We start from the raw sequence: 19,652 nt of genomic DNA, 5'->3' as shown, positions 1-19,652 counted from the left end.
CATTAATGTAATAATAATAAAACTAATATAGTCCATGGTTCAATCAGGAACGTAGAAAAGCCAAGGAGAGCATCTTGATGATGGTGAAGAGCTCTTGATCTAAGGAAATGGAGCTACTTTTCTCTTCTTTGGATCAAATCTGTCTGCTTCCCATTCCCCATGTGCTGTATGACCCCTATGGGTTTAGTACTTTTCCAAGAAAATAATAATCATACTGAACATAATCAGACAAAATAATACAAGAGAGTTATAATGTTTAATCACCAATGAATATGCAGCAAGACCAACCTGTAAAATAGGCGATGATACAAGATACTTCTCCAAGAATGCCCGAGGGCTCATGTCATGCGCTAAACACACTGAGAGATGATTAAGGATGGAGTCCATAGTGTGTCTGGGCTGCTGCCTGGTGATGCGAAGGTACTTCTGTAAGGCTCGGGCCAAGGAAGGGAAGATGGACTGAGCAGCTTCGTGAGGGTCCATTGGTGCACTTGGACCTGCAAATACAAATTCAGCAATAATCAACAGCTATTTGTTGATGGGTCTGGGGATCATAGCCTGGTCTCAGACCAGGTCTCTTTAATTGGAAAGGAAATATCACTAAAAATAGAACTATTAAGAAACACAGAGGAAAGTAAAGCTAAGTGTACCGTGAATATTAGCACAAGTTTGTAAGATTTACCTAACATTTTAATGCTACACATTCGTGATTATCATTACTGTATTTTCTGGCATATAAGGTGTGTTTTTTTCCCCAAAAAGTCCAAAAAAAAATCACCATGCACCTTATATGCTGAGGGTCACGAACAGGAGTTACCGGAATGTGGAGGTTCTCAGTTGCATGGTACTGGTAAACTAAACTGGCAAAACTCTTTTCCAGATTTTTGTAAAGTGATTAATAGCTATTATAAATTATAATTTACATGTTACCGGTACATGCATATCAGGTAGCCATGATTATTTTGGTGGTGGGTGGTGGTGGAGCAGACAACACTTGTCTGCTCCACCACTTGTTTCACCTATACTGTGTGCATAAGCATCAGCCACTGGCATTTTTAAGCAAGTACAGTGGACCCCCGATTAACGATATTTTTTCATTCCAGAAGTATGTTCAGGTGCCAGTACTGACCGAATTTGTTCCCATAAGGAATATTGTGAAGTAGATTAGTCCATTTCAGACCCCCACACATACACGTACAAACGCACTTATATAAATACACTTACATAATTGGTCGCATTGGGAGGTGATCGTTAAGCGGGGGTCCACTGTACTACAATGTGATCTCTTAAGTCTATTATACAATGTTATTAGTGTTAATTATGGTTGAATATTTGTCTAACAGATTGTATACAGCAAAGGATAGAAATAAAAATCACATTGCAGTGCATCTCCACAAAACAAATCAACGTAAAGAAAGCAACACTTGAAATGAGGCATATAACGAGTACCTTGCTCCTCGTGCATGCGTTTAATGTGTGTGAAGGCTTCATCAGCTGCAGTGATCAGTCGAGCTTTTCGTTTACGTACTCGTCTTTCGTATTCGTGTTCCTCGTAAAATCTCTCGTTGTGCGAAGAGTCACGTCTTCGAGCACTTGCCGTCAACACAGCCCGTGTCTGTCCCTAAAAATAAACGAGAAGAGTGTCAGACTTGAGCTAGTAATATTTTGTTCCCGAAAACCCAATGATTACCTAAAAACCAATGATTACCTAAAAACCCAATGATTCCTAAAACCCAATGATTACCTAAAAACCCAGTGATTACCTAAAACCTGTTGATTACCTAAAACCCATTGATTACCTAAAATCCAATGATTACCTAATTCTGTACTGTAGCTTGGCCTTTAAGAGGGGTGCCTTGCTGGTGCTGAAGGGCTCTTGATCTAAGAGACAAGAGCTGCCCTCCCTCTCATTCCTAGGACACTTATGAAATTCTGACTGACTGGGAGGCTGGGCTGCATCTTCAGAGCTGACAGATACAGTCAAGAAAATTTTGATTTCAGAAGCATCTATGATTTCAGAGGAATATCTAGAGCAATTGTAGGTAGTAGGTTGGTAGACAACAACCTCCCAGGGAGGTACTACCGTCCTGCCAAGTGAGTGTAAAACGAAAGCCTGTAATTGTTTTACATGATGGTAGGATTGCTGGTGTCTTTTTTCTGTCTTGTAAACATGCAAGATTTCAGGTACATCTTGCTGTTACTTCTTACACTTAGGTCACACTACACATACATGTACAAGCATATATATACACACCCCTCTGGGTTTTCTTATATTTTCTTTCTAGTTCTTGTTCTTGTTTATTTCCTCTTATCTCCATGGGGAAGTGGAACAGAATTCTTCCTCCGTAAGCCATGCGTGTTGTAAGAGGCGACTAAAATGTTGGGAGCGAGGGGCTAGTAACCCCTTCTCCTGTACAAATTACTACATTTAAAAAGAAAAAACTTTCATTTTTCTTCTTGGTCCACCCTGCCTCGGTGGGATACGGCCAGTGTGTTGAAAGAAAGAAGATTAGACAGAGCTCAGCATTATCTGTATCTAAAAGACCAACCTCAACATTTTCCTCATTGCCATCAACATCGTAGTATTTAAAGGATGAGTTGGTCGAGTGCTTCTTCTTGGAAGGCAGACGATCCAGGTAAGGGTTATAGATTGGGAAGTCGTGGTAGTACTTCTCTAGGACCCAGGCAGCTGCCCGCTGCACACTTAACTGTCCAATACTGTACCACCTGAAATAAATACAACATCAGTTTAAGAAATGAATACAGGTTTTCCCTGGATATATGTGGTTACTTATAATTTTTTTATTTTTTTAAACATGCCGGCTGTCTCTCATGAAGGCAGTGTGACCCAAAAAAGAAACACTTTCACCATCATTTACACTATCACTGTCTTGCCAGAGGCACACAGATACAACAATTTAAATGTCCCTCTAAACAACATATTTCCCAAACCCCTCCTTTACATTACAGGCACTGTACTTTCCACCTCCAGGACTCAAGTCCCCCAGGTCAACCAGTGATCCTGAATGACCACTCCAGTAGTTGCTTCTTGTCACTTCTCTATCACTTGATCATTACCACAGATAAGCAATTGTCCCAAATAATTTTACCCCGATGAATCTAACAATAATATAAAGGTCTGAGAAAATATTCAATATCTCACTTCCCTTTAAGGAGGGTGCCTTGATGCCAGTAAAGAGATACTGGTTCAAGGAACTAAATCAGATCTGTTTACCTTTGATTCTCAGGGCACTGTACAACACCTACAGCTTTAGCTCTTCCCTATGAAAATAGTAATAATACAGGTGCTCCTTGATTTATGATGGGTTGACTTACGATATTTGAACTTTAGGATGGTGCAATGCAATTACTTGGAGATGAAACTTAAGATAACTGTCCAGCATGAAAGCAGTAAGTCTGTAACATGTATTCATTTATTTACTTTTCAATACTGGTATTTAGTTAGTTACAGTAATTATTTACTTGTTCAGTGACATTAGTTATTTATTTACTTAATTATCACATGTTCATATTTGATTTATGATATTTTCGACTTATGATGGATTTGTCGGAACATAACCCCATCATGAGTCAAGGAGCACCTGTACCTCAGTCATCAATGTCTCACCTGCTTTCTCCATCCGGAGACCTGAGGACTTTGATAGCGTACTGAGGGGTAAGGTGCCTCAGTTCTAAGAGAATCACAGCCAGGTAGTGGATGAACAGCAGTGCGTCCACCAGACTCACCGCAAAATATACTATTGATCGGTAACGTACCTGCAAAAAAAAAAAAAAAAAAAAAAAAAATTAGAGTACCTGTTGTGTTAAAATGCTGCATTCACTTCTTTTTAATACAATGGCTGTCTTCTATTTACATTTAATAATTTGTACAGGGAAAGGAGTTACTAGTTGTTTCTTATGATACACAGGACTTACGGAGGAAAGATTCTCTTCCACTTCCCCATGGAGATGCAGTCATTTTGCTTGTATATATTTTTTAACATTGTTTTACATAATTGTAGGATTGCTGGTCTATTTTGACATGGGATAACAGGTATATCTTGCTACTTCTACTTACACCTAGGCTACACTACATATGCATGTACATTCATATATATATACACACACCCATCTGGATTTTCTTAATAGTTCTTCTTATTCTTTATTTCCTCTTCTCTCCATGGGGGAGTGGAAAAGAATCCTTCCTCCATAAGTCATGCATGTTATAAGAGGTGACTAAAATGCCGGGAGCAAGGGGCCAGTAACCACTTCTCCTGTATTAAATTGCTAAATTTACAAAGAAAAATCTTTATTTTTCCTTAAAGGTCACCTTGCCTTGTTGGGATTCGACTGGTGTTGAATTTTTTTTTAATCACACTGGCTATGTCCTACCAAGGTAGGATGACCTAAAAACAAGGAAATACATTCACTGTCATCCATTCAATGACTGTCTTGCCAGATGAACATCACAGTTGTGATGACCCTCAAATCTGCAGCATCCTTGCCCCCCCTTCAGTGCAGTAACTGTATTTCCCACCCCAGAAATAAAGTCCTCCTAACCAGTTTACCTTGAATCCCTTAATAAATGCTACCTTGCTCACACTCCAATAGCACATCAGAGCTCTGTACATGGTCCCCCTTCCTTTCCCTTCCCCGTCTGGCCTTCTTCCTTCCTGCTCTATGCCCTTCTTTGGCAATGGATTTACAGGCTAAGAGCAGTTACCCTACCTCAGCTCATGTCAAAGCCCATAACTATTTAAGGGATACTACCACTTTCCCAGGATGCTCCCTCACAACAGTCACCTAACATCCAGGTATCTTACACAAATAACCCAGATGTAGGAGAGAGAAGTTTATGATGACATTTTGGACTGACTTGGACTATGTACAAGTAGTACTTGTAAACGGTCCAAGTTGGACTGAAATGACGTCATAAGCATCTCTCTCTCCTATGTGCAGGTTATTTGTGTATTATTCTCATCATGGTATTGTGCCTTTTTGTTTTTCATCCAGGTACTTCCTGACTGCTGGGATAACAAGTTGCAGCAAGTGTAGAGAGACTTGCCCAATACCTCCACCTGCTCAGAATTAAACCCGGGTCCTTCAGTTGTGAGCTGTAGGTAATATCTAATATAATACACCATAGTCCCAAATTTGATTCAGTAGTGTATTATTATTATTATTATAGTATTTTATTTTATTATTAACACATCAGCTGTTTCCCACCGAGGCACAGCGACCCGAAAAAGAAGAAACACTTTCATCATCACTTACTCCATCACTGTCTTGCCAGATGCATTATTAATTATTATTACAATCATGGGAAAGTGCTAACCCCCATACAGGTCAAACATTTTTTGAGGAATTGAAGGCTTTGAGAGTTGATCCAAGGAAAGGGAGCTTTGACTCCAGTGGTGTGTGTGTTTGCCTCTCTTAGTGCTGTACAGTAGCATTGTGCTATAATTCTCACAACTCATGTGAAATAACCTGACCTTGGCTCTCTCCTAATGTTGCCTGACCTGACTTACATCTCCCCTTACTCTTATTCACTCTGTACCTGAAACACTAGTTAGTTTATCGGGTTTGAAGTTCATCTACTGCACGAGGGCCATTTAGGTCTAATGCCACCTGTACTTCACTCTGTACCTGATAATGGTCCAGGACCAACTGAAACACTAGTTAGTTTATCGGGTTTGAAGTTCATCTACTGCACGAGGGCCATTTAGGTCTAATGCCACCTGTACAAGTCAAGGATGCTTTAATACCTAAAACAGAAACTAATGTAAACTTTGAGTTGATGTACAGTCAGCTCTCTTTTAAAGCTCCTCTATATACAGTCAGCTCTCTTATAAAGCTCCTCTATATACAGTCAGCTCTCTTATAAAGCTCCTCTATATACAGTCAGCTCTCAATCGAGTGCAAAAATGTCCATGACTCACCTCTTCCTTGTTCTCCAGGATGCGCACTACATAGAAGAGCCAATAAGAGAAGGTGAAGACGAAAATGAGCATCGTAACCAGTGCTCGGAAGATGAATATCCTGGGCATTGTGGCCTTGGGTTGCCTGAAAATATAAATAATAATAACCATATAAGATCATGTATTTCGTTTTGAAGTAGTAGTAGTAGTAGTAGTAGTAGTAGTAGTAGTAGTAGTAGTAGTAGTAGTAGTAGTAGTAGTAGTAGTAGTAGTAGTAGTAGAAGCAGTAGTAGTAGCAGTAGTAGTAGTAGTAGTAGTAGCAGTAGTAGTAGTAGTAGTAGTAGTAGTAGTAGTAGTAGCAGTAGTAGTAGTAGTAGTAGTAGCAGTAGTAGTAGTAGTAGTAGTAGTAGTAGTAGTAGTAGTAGTAGTAGCAGTAGTAGTAGTAGTAGTAGTAGTAGCAGTAGTAGTAGTAGTAGTAGTAGTAGTAGTAGTAGTAGTAGTAGTAGCAGTAGTAGTAGCAGTAGTAGTAGTAGTAGTAGTAGTAGCAGTAGTAGTAGTAGTAGTAGTAGTAGTAGTAGTAGTAGTAGTAGTAGTAGTAGTAGTAGCAGTAGTAGTAGTAGTAGTAGTAGTAGTAGTAGTAGTAGCAGTAGTAGTAGCAGTAGTAGTAGCAGTAGTAGTAGCAGTAGTAGTAGCAGTAGTAGTAGCAGTAGTAGTAGCAGTAGTAGTAGCAGTAGTAGTAGCAGTAGTAGTAGCAGTAGTAGTAGCAGTAGTAGTAGTAGTAGCAGTAGTAGTAGTAGTAGTAGTAGTAGTAGTAGTAGCAGTAGTAGTAGCAGTAGTAGTAGCAGTAGTAGTAGCAGTAGTAGTAGCAGTAGTAGTAGCAGTAGTAGTAGCAGTAGTAGTAGCAGTAGTAGTAGCAGTAGCAGTAGCAGTAGTACTAGTAGTAGCAGTAGTACTAGTAGTAGCAGTAGTACTAGTAGTAGCAGTAGTACTAGTAGTAGCAGTAGTACTAGTAGTAGCAGTAGTACTAGTAGTAGCAGTAGTACTAGTAGTAGCAGTAGTACTAGTAGTAGCAGTAGTACTAGTAGTAGCAGTAGTACTAGTAGTAGCAGTACTACAACTAGGAGAAGTAGTACTACTGCTACTAGCAGTACTACAACTAGGAGAAGTAGTACTACTGCTACTAGCAGTACTACAACTAGGAGAAGTAGTACTACTGCTACTAGTAGTAGTAGTAGTACTACTACTACTACTACTACTAGTATGTAGTAATAGTAGTAGTGGAAGATTTTGTCTGGGTTATCAACCCGGCAGGTTAGTAACCCAGGATGTACTAATAAAGTCATGTCTTCAGGCTATCTGACTTACATTATTTCCACTGAGGAACTTTAACTGTTTCCCAGGATGTGGCCCATAATAGGCACCTAACACCCAGGTACTGTACCTACTTACTGCTAGGTAAACATGGGTGACATGCCCAGTGTTTCCACTTGTCCAGGGACTGAACCCCAGTCCTGCAGTAGTGAGCTGAGGCAGCTATCAACTAAGCCATGAATCTTTCTTCACAAAGTAGTAAATAATTATAATGGTATATTGGGTGAGGTCCAGGATCATTTTTTAAGTCACATCTGAGGTGAGATAAAAGAATTGTGACTTGACAATGGTGCAGTACAAATTAAAAGTCACAAGGTTCTCATATACACAAATAACCATTGAACTATGCTAATTGTTAATTGATGTGATAGCTGTATAACTTATAGTATTGTACTTCACTACTGGTCAGGGTAAAAAAAAAAAATTTTTGTCAACAAACCAGCTGTATCCCACCGAGTCAGGGTGGCCTAAAAAGAAATACAAAGGTTTTTCTGTTTAAATTTAGTAATTTATACAGGAGAAGGGGTTACTTGGCCCCTGCTCTTCGGGTAAAAATATATTAATTTAATTTTTTAACATACAATTATGATATTGCAGACTCGTTTGAAATTTATGATGTTTTGGTTCGACTTGGAGCATTCTACTATGTGTGGGTAATTTGTGTGTTGTTCCACTCACTGTATTGTGCCTTTTTGTTCCTCTCCTCAGTGTAAGTTATTTGTGAATTGTTCCAGCCAAGTGAATTTTTATTCCTTACCTGAAGAAGAGTGCCCATGATCCTAGTAGCAAGATAAGAAGCTTGAACGAGAAGCTGATAAGTAATCCATCACACTCGGAGTCACACTTGAGGTGTTCGCTCTTTAACTTGATCACATTCAGTCGTGGGATCAACACCATGGCTATTGGGCTGAAAAATAAACTTTTGTTAGGATATCTGTGATATACCTGTGAGTGCTTTCAAGGTTTTTTCTAATCTCAAAGTATAACCTGAGGTCAGGCTTCACTGTCAATTGTCTGGACAATTAGACCATTGTTACCATTGCATGCCTAACCCTTGGGCACAACCTACTTCCACATTGGGCAAATGTGACACCACCTACGACTGCTGCACCTCTCCTACCTACGGTTTATAAGCTCCTTCTCTGCTCATATGCCGTATTCTACTCAAGATTGATGGACTGGCCACATCGACTCAAGATTGAGGGACTGATTACCTCATTCTCCTCCTGTTCTTCAAGCTTCTCCTGTGTTTGGACTGATGAAGCCACTGTGTGGCGAAACATTTCCTTAATAAAGATACCCAAGAGTTGCACATGTGTCTAATTTCTCAACGTGTCGGTTCTGTGAACCATTCATCTACAATACCAGTGACTCGTAGACCTATACAGATATCACAACATGAATGATCTGCCATATACTATATACACATGTTCATAGTATATAAATTGTATTGTTGTACTGATAAATATATACAGTGGAGTAAGTTACATTGTATGCAGTATAAATACTAGCATATATATGAAATAATTTCATATTTTATATTATTATTATCTAAATAATATGAAATTATGGTAAAGTATGCCTATTTTTTTAACACATTGGTCGTTTCCCACCCAAGCAGGGCGACACAAAAAAGAAGAAACAATTTCATCATCACTCGCTCCTATGTACTGTCACTATTCACATCAAACTATGAATTGCCATAAACACTCATTAAATTTTTAAGGCTGTCTGCTTTCAAGGTTACATTTAGGCTTGAAAATTCAGTCACAGATTTATTAGAAAAGTTTGCAAGCTCAAGACATGCACTCTCTAAGGTTGATGCATAAGGTTGTAGCATACCTGAGGAATGCCAGGAAGGCCACCAGTGCACACAACGCTGACCCCACGTAACGTTGACATGTAAATGTTACACCTGTTTCTTGGTCTCGACCAATAATTGTAACATCCTGTAAGTATGAGGGGGATAAGTAAACACTGCTTTTTGGGGAGAAAACTGGAACAAAGTTGATAAGAGGTGAAGAGGCACAGTTGTAGAGAGACTTTATTGTGACTTTTGCCAGTGAAACTGCCTGAAACAGTCCTCTTCAGTCAGTTGACTGACTGAAGTCCTGTGGTACATTCTTCTTCAGTCAGGTGACTGACAAGAAAACCCATGGTGCATTTTTGGAAATAAATGGTATAAAATACTGACACAATGGAAAAAACACATAAGCAGTATAATGTGAATTGATAAAACCCACTGTGTGGGCAAAACGTTGTCAATAAAGGATCACATTATACTGCTTATGTGTTTATTTTTCCATGGTACATTTTTCTTCAGTCAGATAAATGAATAATAATATTCCACAGGTTTCAATGAAGTTCCTGTGTGCAACTGTCTTTTTCACCATTAAACATTATTTTGAAAAACACAGGATGTCTTTCACCTGCAAACATGGGTCACCATGATCCACACTTACAAACAAGGGCCAAAAACATTATACGTACACTGAGAAAATTATTCCTTTACAAATGCCAGTCTGCATTTACAGACATTTGAGACATTTCTCCTATGCAGTATAATATTCAATAGGATAATAGATTCTGGGTTACAATTAACTAGTTGTTAGCTGAAACACAACAAATTTCCTTCATAAGTTGTAAGATTTGAGAAGCATTTCAACTTTTAAGATTACTCGGAACTCTTGACAATGACAAGATAAAATAATCTTACATTAGATAATACTGTGGAACCTCAGTACACGAACAGCTCCCTACTTGAGCAAAGCTCAGCATCTGACCAAACAAACATGACCTGCCAGAACTTTGCTATTTCGTGTTTCTTCGCATTTTTTTTTTTTTTTTGTATTGTATAAATAAGTCACCATGGGGCCTACGAAGATTAGTGATAACAGCCAATCAAACAGAAAACTGGATGGGAAGAACTTGTTCGATACTCAAACAGATCAGCACTCGAACAGCCTTCTGGAATTAATTAAGTTCATGTACCGAGATTCCACTATACGTGTATTTGGTATTTATGAGGGAATTCAGGGAAACTGATAAGCCAAACTTGAGTCCCGGAGGTGGGAAGTACAATGCCTGTACTCTGAAGGATGAGTGTGAATATTGCAGTCCTGGAGATGGGAAACACAGTGACTGTACTCAGAAGGATGGTTGATGATGCTGCAGTTCAGAGGGTCATCTGAATTATGATGTCAGCACACTTCTTACAAGACAATGATTGAATAAATGATGGTGAATGAGGTTCCTATTTTCTGGCTCACCCTACCTCAGTGTTCAAAAAATAAGAACACCCAAGAAAATCACAAAATGGGTGAAGTTCAACTCCCCCAAGAGCAAATGCATGATACAAATATCCTCTGCTTATCTATTATACACTAACTATGTTAAGTACAGTATTTAGCTGTATATGACCGAGTGGGTACAGTGTTGGGGCTGCCATATGCATGGACCAAGATTTGAGTCCCCCCCCAAAAGACACATTTTCACCATTATTCATCCAATATCTGTCTTGCCAAAAGTACACAAACATCACAGCTCAAATAACCTCCAAAACTGCAACATCCCCACCACTCCTTCATAGTCTAAACAACGGAATGCTCCAGAGGCGTCGCTAGAGTTGGTGTCACCTGGAGCGGAATCATCAGTGTCACCCAGGGCGGCATCTTTGGTGTCACCCCCATGAAATCCAAGGGCGGAGTGATAGGGGTAGTAAACTCCAGTTACATCTCTGCTGCATGACTAGTGACTAATGTTTAGCTCTGAGAACGTTTAAAGGCCATAAACCGAACTTTATTAATGATAAAATAAATAATCATGGTAATATTGAGGAAATACAGTGGACCCCCGACATTCGTTGGCATCGACATTCGATAAATCCGACATTCGATGCATTTTAACGCAAAAATTTCGCGCCTCAACATTCGATGGAAAACCCGACATTCGATACGATTCGTATGAGACGTGTCCACATGTGGCCTGAACTGCACCGTGTGCGCCAGTGTTTACAAGCCAGCCAGTGTGCGCGCATCTAAGGATACATTCGGTACATTCCATATTATCACTGTTTTTGGTGCTTGTTTCTGCAAAATAAGTAACCATGGGCCCCAAGAAAGCTTCTAGTGCCAACCCTTTGAGAAAAAAGGTGCTAATGACTATTGAAATGAAGAAAGAAATAATTGCAAAGTACGAAAGTGGAGTGCGTGTGTTGGAGTGCATGATGATTTGGTAAAGAAATTGCCTGCAACTAGTGGTGATGTGAGTGAATTTAAGGCCAGCAAAGGTTGGTTTGAAAGATTTAAGAATCGTAGTGGCATACACAGTGTGGTAAGGCATGGTGAGGCTGCCAGTTCAAGTCCTAATGGAAGGGGATTCCCCTTCTAAACACTAACACCATCCACACTCTCCCCTCCTCCCGTCCCATCAATCATCACCAGATCTTTATTAAAGGTAAGTGTCAATTATTCTATTGTTATTAATCTATTGTTATTGTAATTATTCTATTGCATTAAACTTAATATTTCATGTGGTAAATATTTTTTTCATACTTTTGCGTGTCTTGCACGGATTAATTAGATTTCCATTATTTCTTATGGGGAAAATTAATTTGACTTTCAATATTTTCGACATTCGATGGCTCTCAGGAACGGATTAGTATCGAATGTCGAGGGTTTACTGTATAAACTCAAATACCACTTTGAGTACAGCCAACAGATCCTACATTTATTCATCTTTAACAATGAAAAAAAATTTAAAAATAAAGAAAAACACTAGTTCCGATTTAACCTGGAGTACAGGTAACATCTCAAAGAATCTGATATTTCATTTCCTTGCCTTCAATTCTGCAAAATCATCTATTACATCATCAAAATAAATGATTTTCCCTGTACAGGCCTGTTTGTACTTGTAATCCTATAATAGGCTATATAGAAACGAAGAATTTTTCTCTTAGGTTGCTGCAGCATAGCTTTTGTCATTAGAGTCACCTTCTTTAGAGGCTCTATGGTGCCACCCCCTAAATGGTGTCACCCGGGGCGGGCCCCCCCTTACGACGCCTCTGGTACTCACTTCCCGGACTCAAGTCTGGTTAACCAGTTTACCCTGTATCCCTTCATGTTACCTTGCTCACACTCCAACAGCACATCAAATCAGTGCATAAAAAAAATTTCTATTGGTAATTAAAACATCCTAGTACTCTGGTAGTTATTAAAAATATTTAGAACAAACTTGATTAGACATGACAACCAAAAAAAAAAAAAAAACACATATTAGTACCCACCTGGAATGACTCTGAGCGCACTGAAGTGTTACCAGTGATGGCAGTGGTGTTGTCACCCCAGTTGTCATCCTGGGGAAGGATCTGTACCTCGATTACCTCCCCCCCCATCCCACCATCTCCACCTACACCGGCTGTCATCTCACTGACCCGCCTGTCAGATGCAAAAGTTGGTATTATAACCTTATATCTATATATGTATACTAAACAACTACTTTAGCATAAATATAACAGATAGATAGATAAATACATACATCCATAAATACATACATAATATATATGTACAGAATGGACCAGGCCATGGAAACGTTGCCCCCCAGAATACCCTCCAGGTTTACACTCCCTCCAGGTTTACACTCCCTCCAGGTTTACACTCCCTCAAGGTTTACTATTTAAATTATTGTATAATAATAAAGTAAATTAAATAAAATAAATTTTCTTTAGGAAATTCAATACAGTAAAAAAATTTTTACTCCAGAGAAAAGTAATTCTTCTAAGTTTTTAAGATTTTTTTTAACCCTTTCAGGGTCCAAGGCCCAAATCTGGAGTCACGCACCAGTGTCCAAGAATTTTCAAAAAAAAAATTTGTTATTTTTTCTTATGAAATAGTAGAGAATCTTTTTGTGAAGGTAATAAAACAAAAAGTACGAAATTTGGTGGAAAATTGACGAAATTATGCTCTCGCGAATTTTGATGTGTCAGCGATATTTACGAATCGGCGATTTTGCCGACTTTGACTCCCATTTTAGGCCAATTACATTATTCCAATCAACCAAATTCTTAGCTATTTCACTAGTATTACTTCTATTCTATCGATTGAGCACAAGAAATCGCCAAGTCAACTGTTTCAACTACAAAATAAAGTGATCGGAAATTGTTAATTTGGCCAATTTAACACAAAGTTCAAAATATTCCAATTTCAAAATAGGGTCCAGAATGAACAATGTAGGCATTCCTGGCACTAAACTAACATTTCCTCTGTTCATTAGTTATGTTTTGAGGCTTTACAAATAAATTCCATTTTGATTTTTTATTCACATAATGAATTTTTATTCACACCAAAAAATAGAAGATTTACTGTTATGCAATACTGTAATAATTGTATAAATATCATCACCATATTTGTGAATGTATATTAGACCCACCAGCTGGTGTGTATTAGATGTGTGAGGTCGTTTGTTTACTCTTGAATATCGGCAAAAATTTAACATTTCTGCTACTTTGAGCTCAGTTTCAAGCCATTTCCAGTGCTAAAACCAATCAAAATCATCTCTATTTCTGTAATATGTCTTCCATTCTATCAAATGAGACCAAGAAATCGCAAATACAACTATAAAAAACATACGAAAAAACACTGCAAAGTTGCTGTTTTAATCGAAAAATCATGATTTCATTTTTTTTCTCTCATACACAGTGTGCTGCAGGATCTGTTTTATGTGGTGCACACATACCACATAGATGTATTCTCTCATATCTAGGCCCAAATGTACCACTCACAGTTTATCAGAGTGAGCTGAGCTCATGGCGTAGATCTACGGTTTGGACCCTGAACGTAAAGCCGTAGATCTACGGGACGGACCCTGAAAGGGTTAAACTAATTATATACATGTAGTGTGAATTTTTGCCATCACCATGAACTTTTATTTGATTTGTTATTATCAAGGAGCTGCCTAAATTTCCTAATGCAAAATTTTAGAAATCGTACTTAAAATAAATCTTAAATCTTCCGAGGAGATATGAAGCAGCAGATCTCATACTGATACTGTGCCCTCCCAAGTATTATTATAATAAAACTAAGCACTAAACCCATAAGGTTCATACAAACACTCCCCAGTTATTACAATCAGAAGTAAGCCCTAAACTCACAAGGGTCATATTGACATCCCCAGTAACAATGGATTTAGAAATATTTCCAAAAACTTATTTAACAGCAAGAGAAATGGAGAATACCCATTAAGGGGAATTGGAAAGCCCTCTTCCTCTTCCTTGGATCAAGGAAGGGGAACAGGTGCTAAATGAGCATTATAGGTTTATCATCTACCTGAGAATACAGGAAGACCCCGTTTAACAGCGCTTTGCTTCACAGCATTCACTAGTGCAGAGGATTTTAATTATACCCAGTCTTCATTTATTCAAACTTCCTATGGTAAATACATTCTTCATTTATTCAAACTTCCTATGGTAAATACATTCACCACTCACTATAGGCTCAGGAAAATATTTTAAGATAAGTAATGTGAATACTGAATATGCATTTTTTAGGCCTAGCTCTATTGTTCACTTAATATATGATAATATTAACATGTTAACAGGCTTTTATATGCATTTGAATGAGAAAAAAGTTTGTTTCACTTTACCATGACCTTTCACTGTACAGAAGTAGCTCGGAGCCTAACGTACTGTATAAGTAGGGCCCTACAGTAGCCCAGAACCTACCTGCTGTATAAGCAGGGCCCTACAGCAGCCCAGAGCCTAACGTGGAAATATAAACACATATGCAGTATAATGTGATCCTTTATTGACAACGTTTCACCCACACAGTGGGCTTTTTCAAGTCACACACAGATCTACCTGGGGTGGAAGGTACGGGAGTATTTATAGTCATGTTCAGAATGTTGAGGTCAGGTGGAGAATGCTGCAATTGATGATCTACCGGGTGGAGTTATAGTCTTGGGTAGCTTGGCAGGGGTATTGGACAAGTTGTGAGTAGACCTTCTGCAGTGTTCTATGTTCTTATGTGGGATAGCGATGAAGAAGTTTCTTGGCGAGTGGTTCAGCTATGTTATAGAAGCCGTTGTTCTGGTTGAAATTGTTGGTTATAGAGATAAGCGATGATTCCAGGATTCTTCGGTATTGAGTGTTGTCGCCACAGAAGACAACACTCAATACCGAAGAATCCTGGAATCATCGCTTATCTCTATAACCAACAATTTCAACCAGAACAACGGCTTCTATAACATAGCTGAACCACTCGCCAAGAAACTTCTTCATCGCTATCCCACATAAGAACATAGAACACTGCAGAAGGTCTACTCACAACTTGTCCAATACCCCTGCCAAGCTACCCAAGACTATAACTCCACCCGGTAGATCATCAATTGCAGCATTCTCCACCTGACCTCAACATTCTGAACATGACTATAAATACTCCCGTACCTTCCATCCCAGGTAGATCTGTGTGTGACTTGAAAAAGCCCACTGTGTGGGTGAAACGTTGTCAATAAAGGATCACATTATACTGCATATGTGTTTATATTTCCACTGTGTCGGTATTTGATACCATTTATTTCCACAGAGCCTAACGTACTGTATAAGCAGGGCCCTACAGTAGCCCAGAACCTACTTGCTGTATAAGCAGGGCCCTACAGTAGCCCAGAGCCTAACGTACTGTATAAGCAGGGCCCTACAGTAGCCCAGAACCTACTTGCTGTATAAGCAGGGCCCTACAGTAGCCCAGAACCTACCTGCTGTATAAGCAGGGCCCTACAGTAGCCCAGAACCTACTTGCTGTATAAGCAGGGCCCTACAGTAGCCCAGAACCTACCTGCTGTATAAGCAGGGCCCTACAGTAGCCCAGAGCCTAACATATTGTATAAGTAGGGCCCTACAGTAGCCCAGAACCTACTTGCTGTATAAGCAGGGCCCTACAGTAGCCCAGAACCTACTTGCTGTATAAGAAGGGCCCTACAGTAGCCCAGAGCCTAACATACTGTATAAGCAGGGCCCTACAGTAGCCCAGAACCTACCTGCTGTATAAGCAGGGCCCTACAGTAGCCCAGAGCCTAACGTACTGTATAAGTAGGGCCCTACAGTAGCCCAGAACCTACTTGCTGTATAAGCAGGGCCCTACAGTAGCCCAGAACCTACCTGCTGTATAAGCAGGGCCCTACAGAAGCCCAGAGCCTAATGTACTGTATAAGTAGGGCCCTACAGTAGCCCAGAACCTACTTGCTGTATAAGCAGGGCCCTACAGTAGCCCAGAACCTACTTGCTGTATAAGAAGGGCCCTACAGTAGCCCAGAGCCTAACGTACTGTATAAGCAGGGCCCTACAGTAGCCCAGAACCTACTTGCTGTATAAGCAGGGCCCTACAGTAGCCCAGAACCTACTTGCTGTATAAGAAGGGCCCTACAGTAGCCCAGAGCCTAACGTACTTTATAAGCAGGGCCCTACAGTAGCCCAGAACCTACTTGCTGTATAAGCAGGGCCCTACAGTAGCCCAGAACCTACTTGCTGTATAAGCAGGGCCCTACAGTAGCCCAGAACATACTTGCTGTATAAGCAGGGCCCTACAGTAGCCCAGAACCTACCTGCTGTATAAGCAGGGCCCTACAGTAGCCCAGAACCTACTTTCTGTATAAGCAGGGCCCTACAGTAGCCCAGAACCTACTTGCTGTATAAGCAGCGCCCTACAGTAGCCCAGAACCTACTTGCTGTATAAGCAGGGCCCTACAGTAGCCCAGAACCTACTTGCTGTATAAGCAGGGCCCTACAGTAGCCCAGAACCTACTTGCTGTATAAGCAGGGCCCTACAGTAGCCCAGAACCTACTTGCTGTATAAGCAGGGCCCTACAGTAGCCCAGAACCTATCTACTGTATAAGCAGGGCCCTACAGTAGCCCAGAACCTACTTGCTGTATAAGCAGGGCCCTACAGTAGCCCAGAACCTACTTGCTGTATAAGAAGGGCCCTACAGTAGCCCAGAGCCTAACATACTGTATAAGCAGGGCCCTACAGTAGCCCAGAACCTACCTGCTGTATAAGCAGGGCCCTACAGTAGCCCAGAGCCTAAAGTACTGTATAAGTAGGGCCCTACAGTAGCCCAGAACCTACTTGCTGTATAAGCAGGGCCCTACAGTAGCCCAGAACCTACTTGCTGTATAAGCAGGGCCCTACAGTAGCCCAGAACCTACTTGCTGTATAAGAAGGGCCCTACAGTAGCCCAGAGCCTAACATACTGTATAAGCAGGGCCCTACAGTAGCCCAGAACCTACTTGTTGTATAAGCAGGGCCCTACAGTAGCCCAGAACCTACTTGCTGTATAAGCAGGGCCCTACAGTAGCCCAGAACCTACTTGCTGTATAAGCAGGGCCCTACAGTAGCCCAGAACCTACCTGCTGTATAAGCAGGGCCCTACAGTAGCCCAGAACCTACTTGCTGTATAAGCAGGGCCCTACAGTAGCCCAGAACCTACTTGCTGTATAAGCAGCGCCCTACAGTAGCCCAGAACCTACTTGCTGTATAAGCAGGGCCCTACAGTAGCCCAGAACCTACTTGCTGTATAAGCAGGGCCCTACAGTAGCCCAGAACCTACTTGCTGTATAAGCAGGGCCCTACAGTAGCCCAGAACCTACTTGCTGTATAAGCAGGGTCCTACAGTAGCCCAGAACCTATCTACTGTATAAGCAGGGCCCTACAGTAGCCCAGAACCTACTTGCTGTATAAGCAGGGCCCTACAGTAGCCCAGAACCTACTTGCGGTATAAGAAGGGCCCTACAGTAGCCCAGAGCCTAACATACTGTATAAGCAGGGCCCTACAGTAGCCCAGAACCTACCTGCTGTATAAGCAGGGCCCTACAGTAGCCCAGAGCCTAACGTACTGTATAAGTAGGGCCCTACAGTAGCCCAGAACCTACTTGCTGTATAAGCAGGGCCCTACAGTAGCCCAGAACCTACTTGCTGTATAAGAAGGGCCCTACAGTAGCCCAGAGCCTAACGTACTGTATAAGCAGGGCCCTACAGTAGCCCAGAACCTACTTGCTGTATAAGCAGGGCCCTACAGTAGCCCAGAACCTACTTGCTGTATAAGAAGGGCCCTACAGTAGCCCAGAGCCTAACGTACTTTATAAGCAGGGCCCTACAGTAGCCCAGAACCTACTTGCTGTATAAGCAGGGCCCTACAGTAGCCCAGAACCTACTTGCTGTATAAGCAGGGCCCTACAGTAGCCCAGAACATACTTGCTGTATAAGCAGGGCCCTACAGTAGCCCAGAACCTACCTGCTGTATAAGCAGGGCCCTACAGTAGCCCAGAACCTACTTTCTGTATAAGCAGGGCCCTACAGTAGCCCAGAACCTACTTGCTGTATAAGCAGCGCCCTACAGTAGCCCAGAACCTACTTGCTGTATAAGCAGGGCCCTACAGTAGCCCAGAACCTACTTGCTGTATAAGCAGGGCCCTACAGTAGCCCAGAACCTACTTGCTGTATAAGCAGGGCCCTACAGTAGCCCAGAACCTACTTGCTGTATAAGCAGGGCCCTACAGTAGCCCAGAACCTATCTACTGTATAAGCAGGGCCCTACAGTAGCCCAGAACCTACTTGCTGTATAAGCAGCGCCCTACAGTAGCCCAGAACCTACTTGCTGTATAAGCAGGGCCCTACAGTAGCCCAGAACCTACTTGCTGTATAAGCAGGGCCCTACAGTAGTCCAGAACCTACTTGCTGTATAAGCAGGGCCCTACAGTAGCCCAGAACCTACTTGCTGTATAAGCAAGGCCCTACAGTAGCCCAGAACCTATCTACTGTATAAGCAGGGCCCTACAGTAGCCCAGAACCTACTTGCTGTATAAGCAGGGCCCTACAGTAGTCCAGAACCTACTTGCTGTATAAGCAGGGCCCTACAGTAGCCCAGAACCTACTTGCTGTATAAGCAAGGCCCTACAGTAGCCCAGAACCTATCTACTGTATAAGCAGGGCCCTACAGTAGCCCAGAACCTACTTGCTGTATAAGCAGGGCCCTACAGTAGCCCAGAACCTACTTGCTGTATAAGCAGGGCCCTACAGTAGCCCAGAACCTACTTGCTGTATAAGCAGGGCCCTACAGTAGCCCAGAACCTATCTACTGTACAAGCAAGGCCCTATAGTAGCCCAGAACCTATCTACTGTATAAGCAAGGCCCTACAGTAGCCCAGAACCTATCTACTGTATAAGCAGGGCCCTACAGTAGCCCAGAACCTACTTGCTGTATAAGCAGGGCCCTACAGTAGTCCAGAACCTACTTGCTGTATAAGCAGGGCCCTACAGTAGCCCAGAACCTACTTGCTGTATAAGCAAGGCCCTACAGGAGCCCAGAACCTATCTACT

At 41.3% G+C, this 19,652-nt stretch overlaps 1 protein-coding gene across 4 annotated transcripts in view; it reads right to left on the bottom strand.

Moving 5' to 3' along the window:
* Vang (Strabismus domain-containing protein Vang) overlaps positions 1-19,652 on the bottom strand; it is a 149,554-nt gene that overhangs the window by 6,933 nt on the left and 122,969 nt on the right. For all 4 annotated transcript variants that reach the window (XM_053798082.2, XM_053798079.2, XM_053798081.2 and 1 more), the window contains exons 3-10: positions 12,574-12,724; positions 9,132-9,238; positions 8,047-8,196; positions 5,940-6,063; positions 3,629-3,777; positions 2,550-2,727; positions 1,450-1,621; positions 289-497 (exon numbers count right to left, since the gene is read on the bottom strand). In XM_053798082.2, coding sequence (XP_053654057.1) covers positions 289-497; positions 1,450-1,621; positions 2,550-2,727; positions 3,629-3,777; positions 5,940-6,063; positions 8,047-8,196; positions 9,132-9,238; positions 12,574-12,724 — 1,240 coding nt within the window. The remainder of the gene's footprint in view (positions 1-288; positions 498-1,449; positions 1,622-2,549; positions 2,728-3,628; positions 3,778-5,939; positions 6,064-8,046; positions 8,197-9,131; positions 9,239-12,573; positions 12,725-19,652) is intronic.

This window comes from Cherax quadricarinatus, chromosome 93 (assembly GCF_038502225.1).
Source record: "Cherax quadricarinatus isolate ZL_2023a chromosome 93, ASM3850222v1, whole genome shotgun sequence".
NCBI classification, from domain to species: domain Eukaryota; kingdom Metazoa; phylum Arthropoda; class Malacostraca; order Decapoda; family Parastacidae; genus Cherax; species Cherax quadricarinatus.
This window is presented reverse-complemented; position numbering and strand designations above follow the sequence as displayed.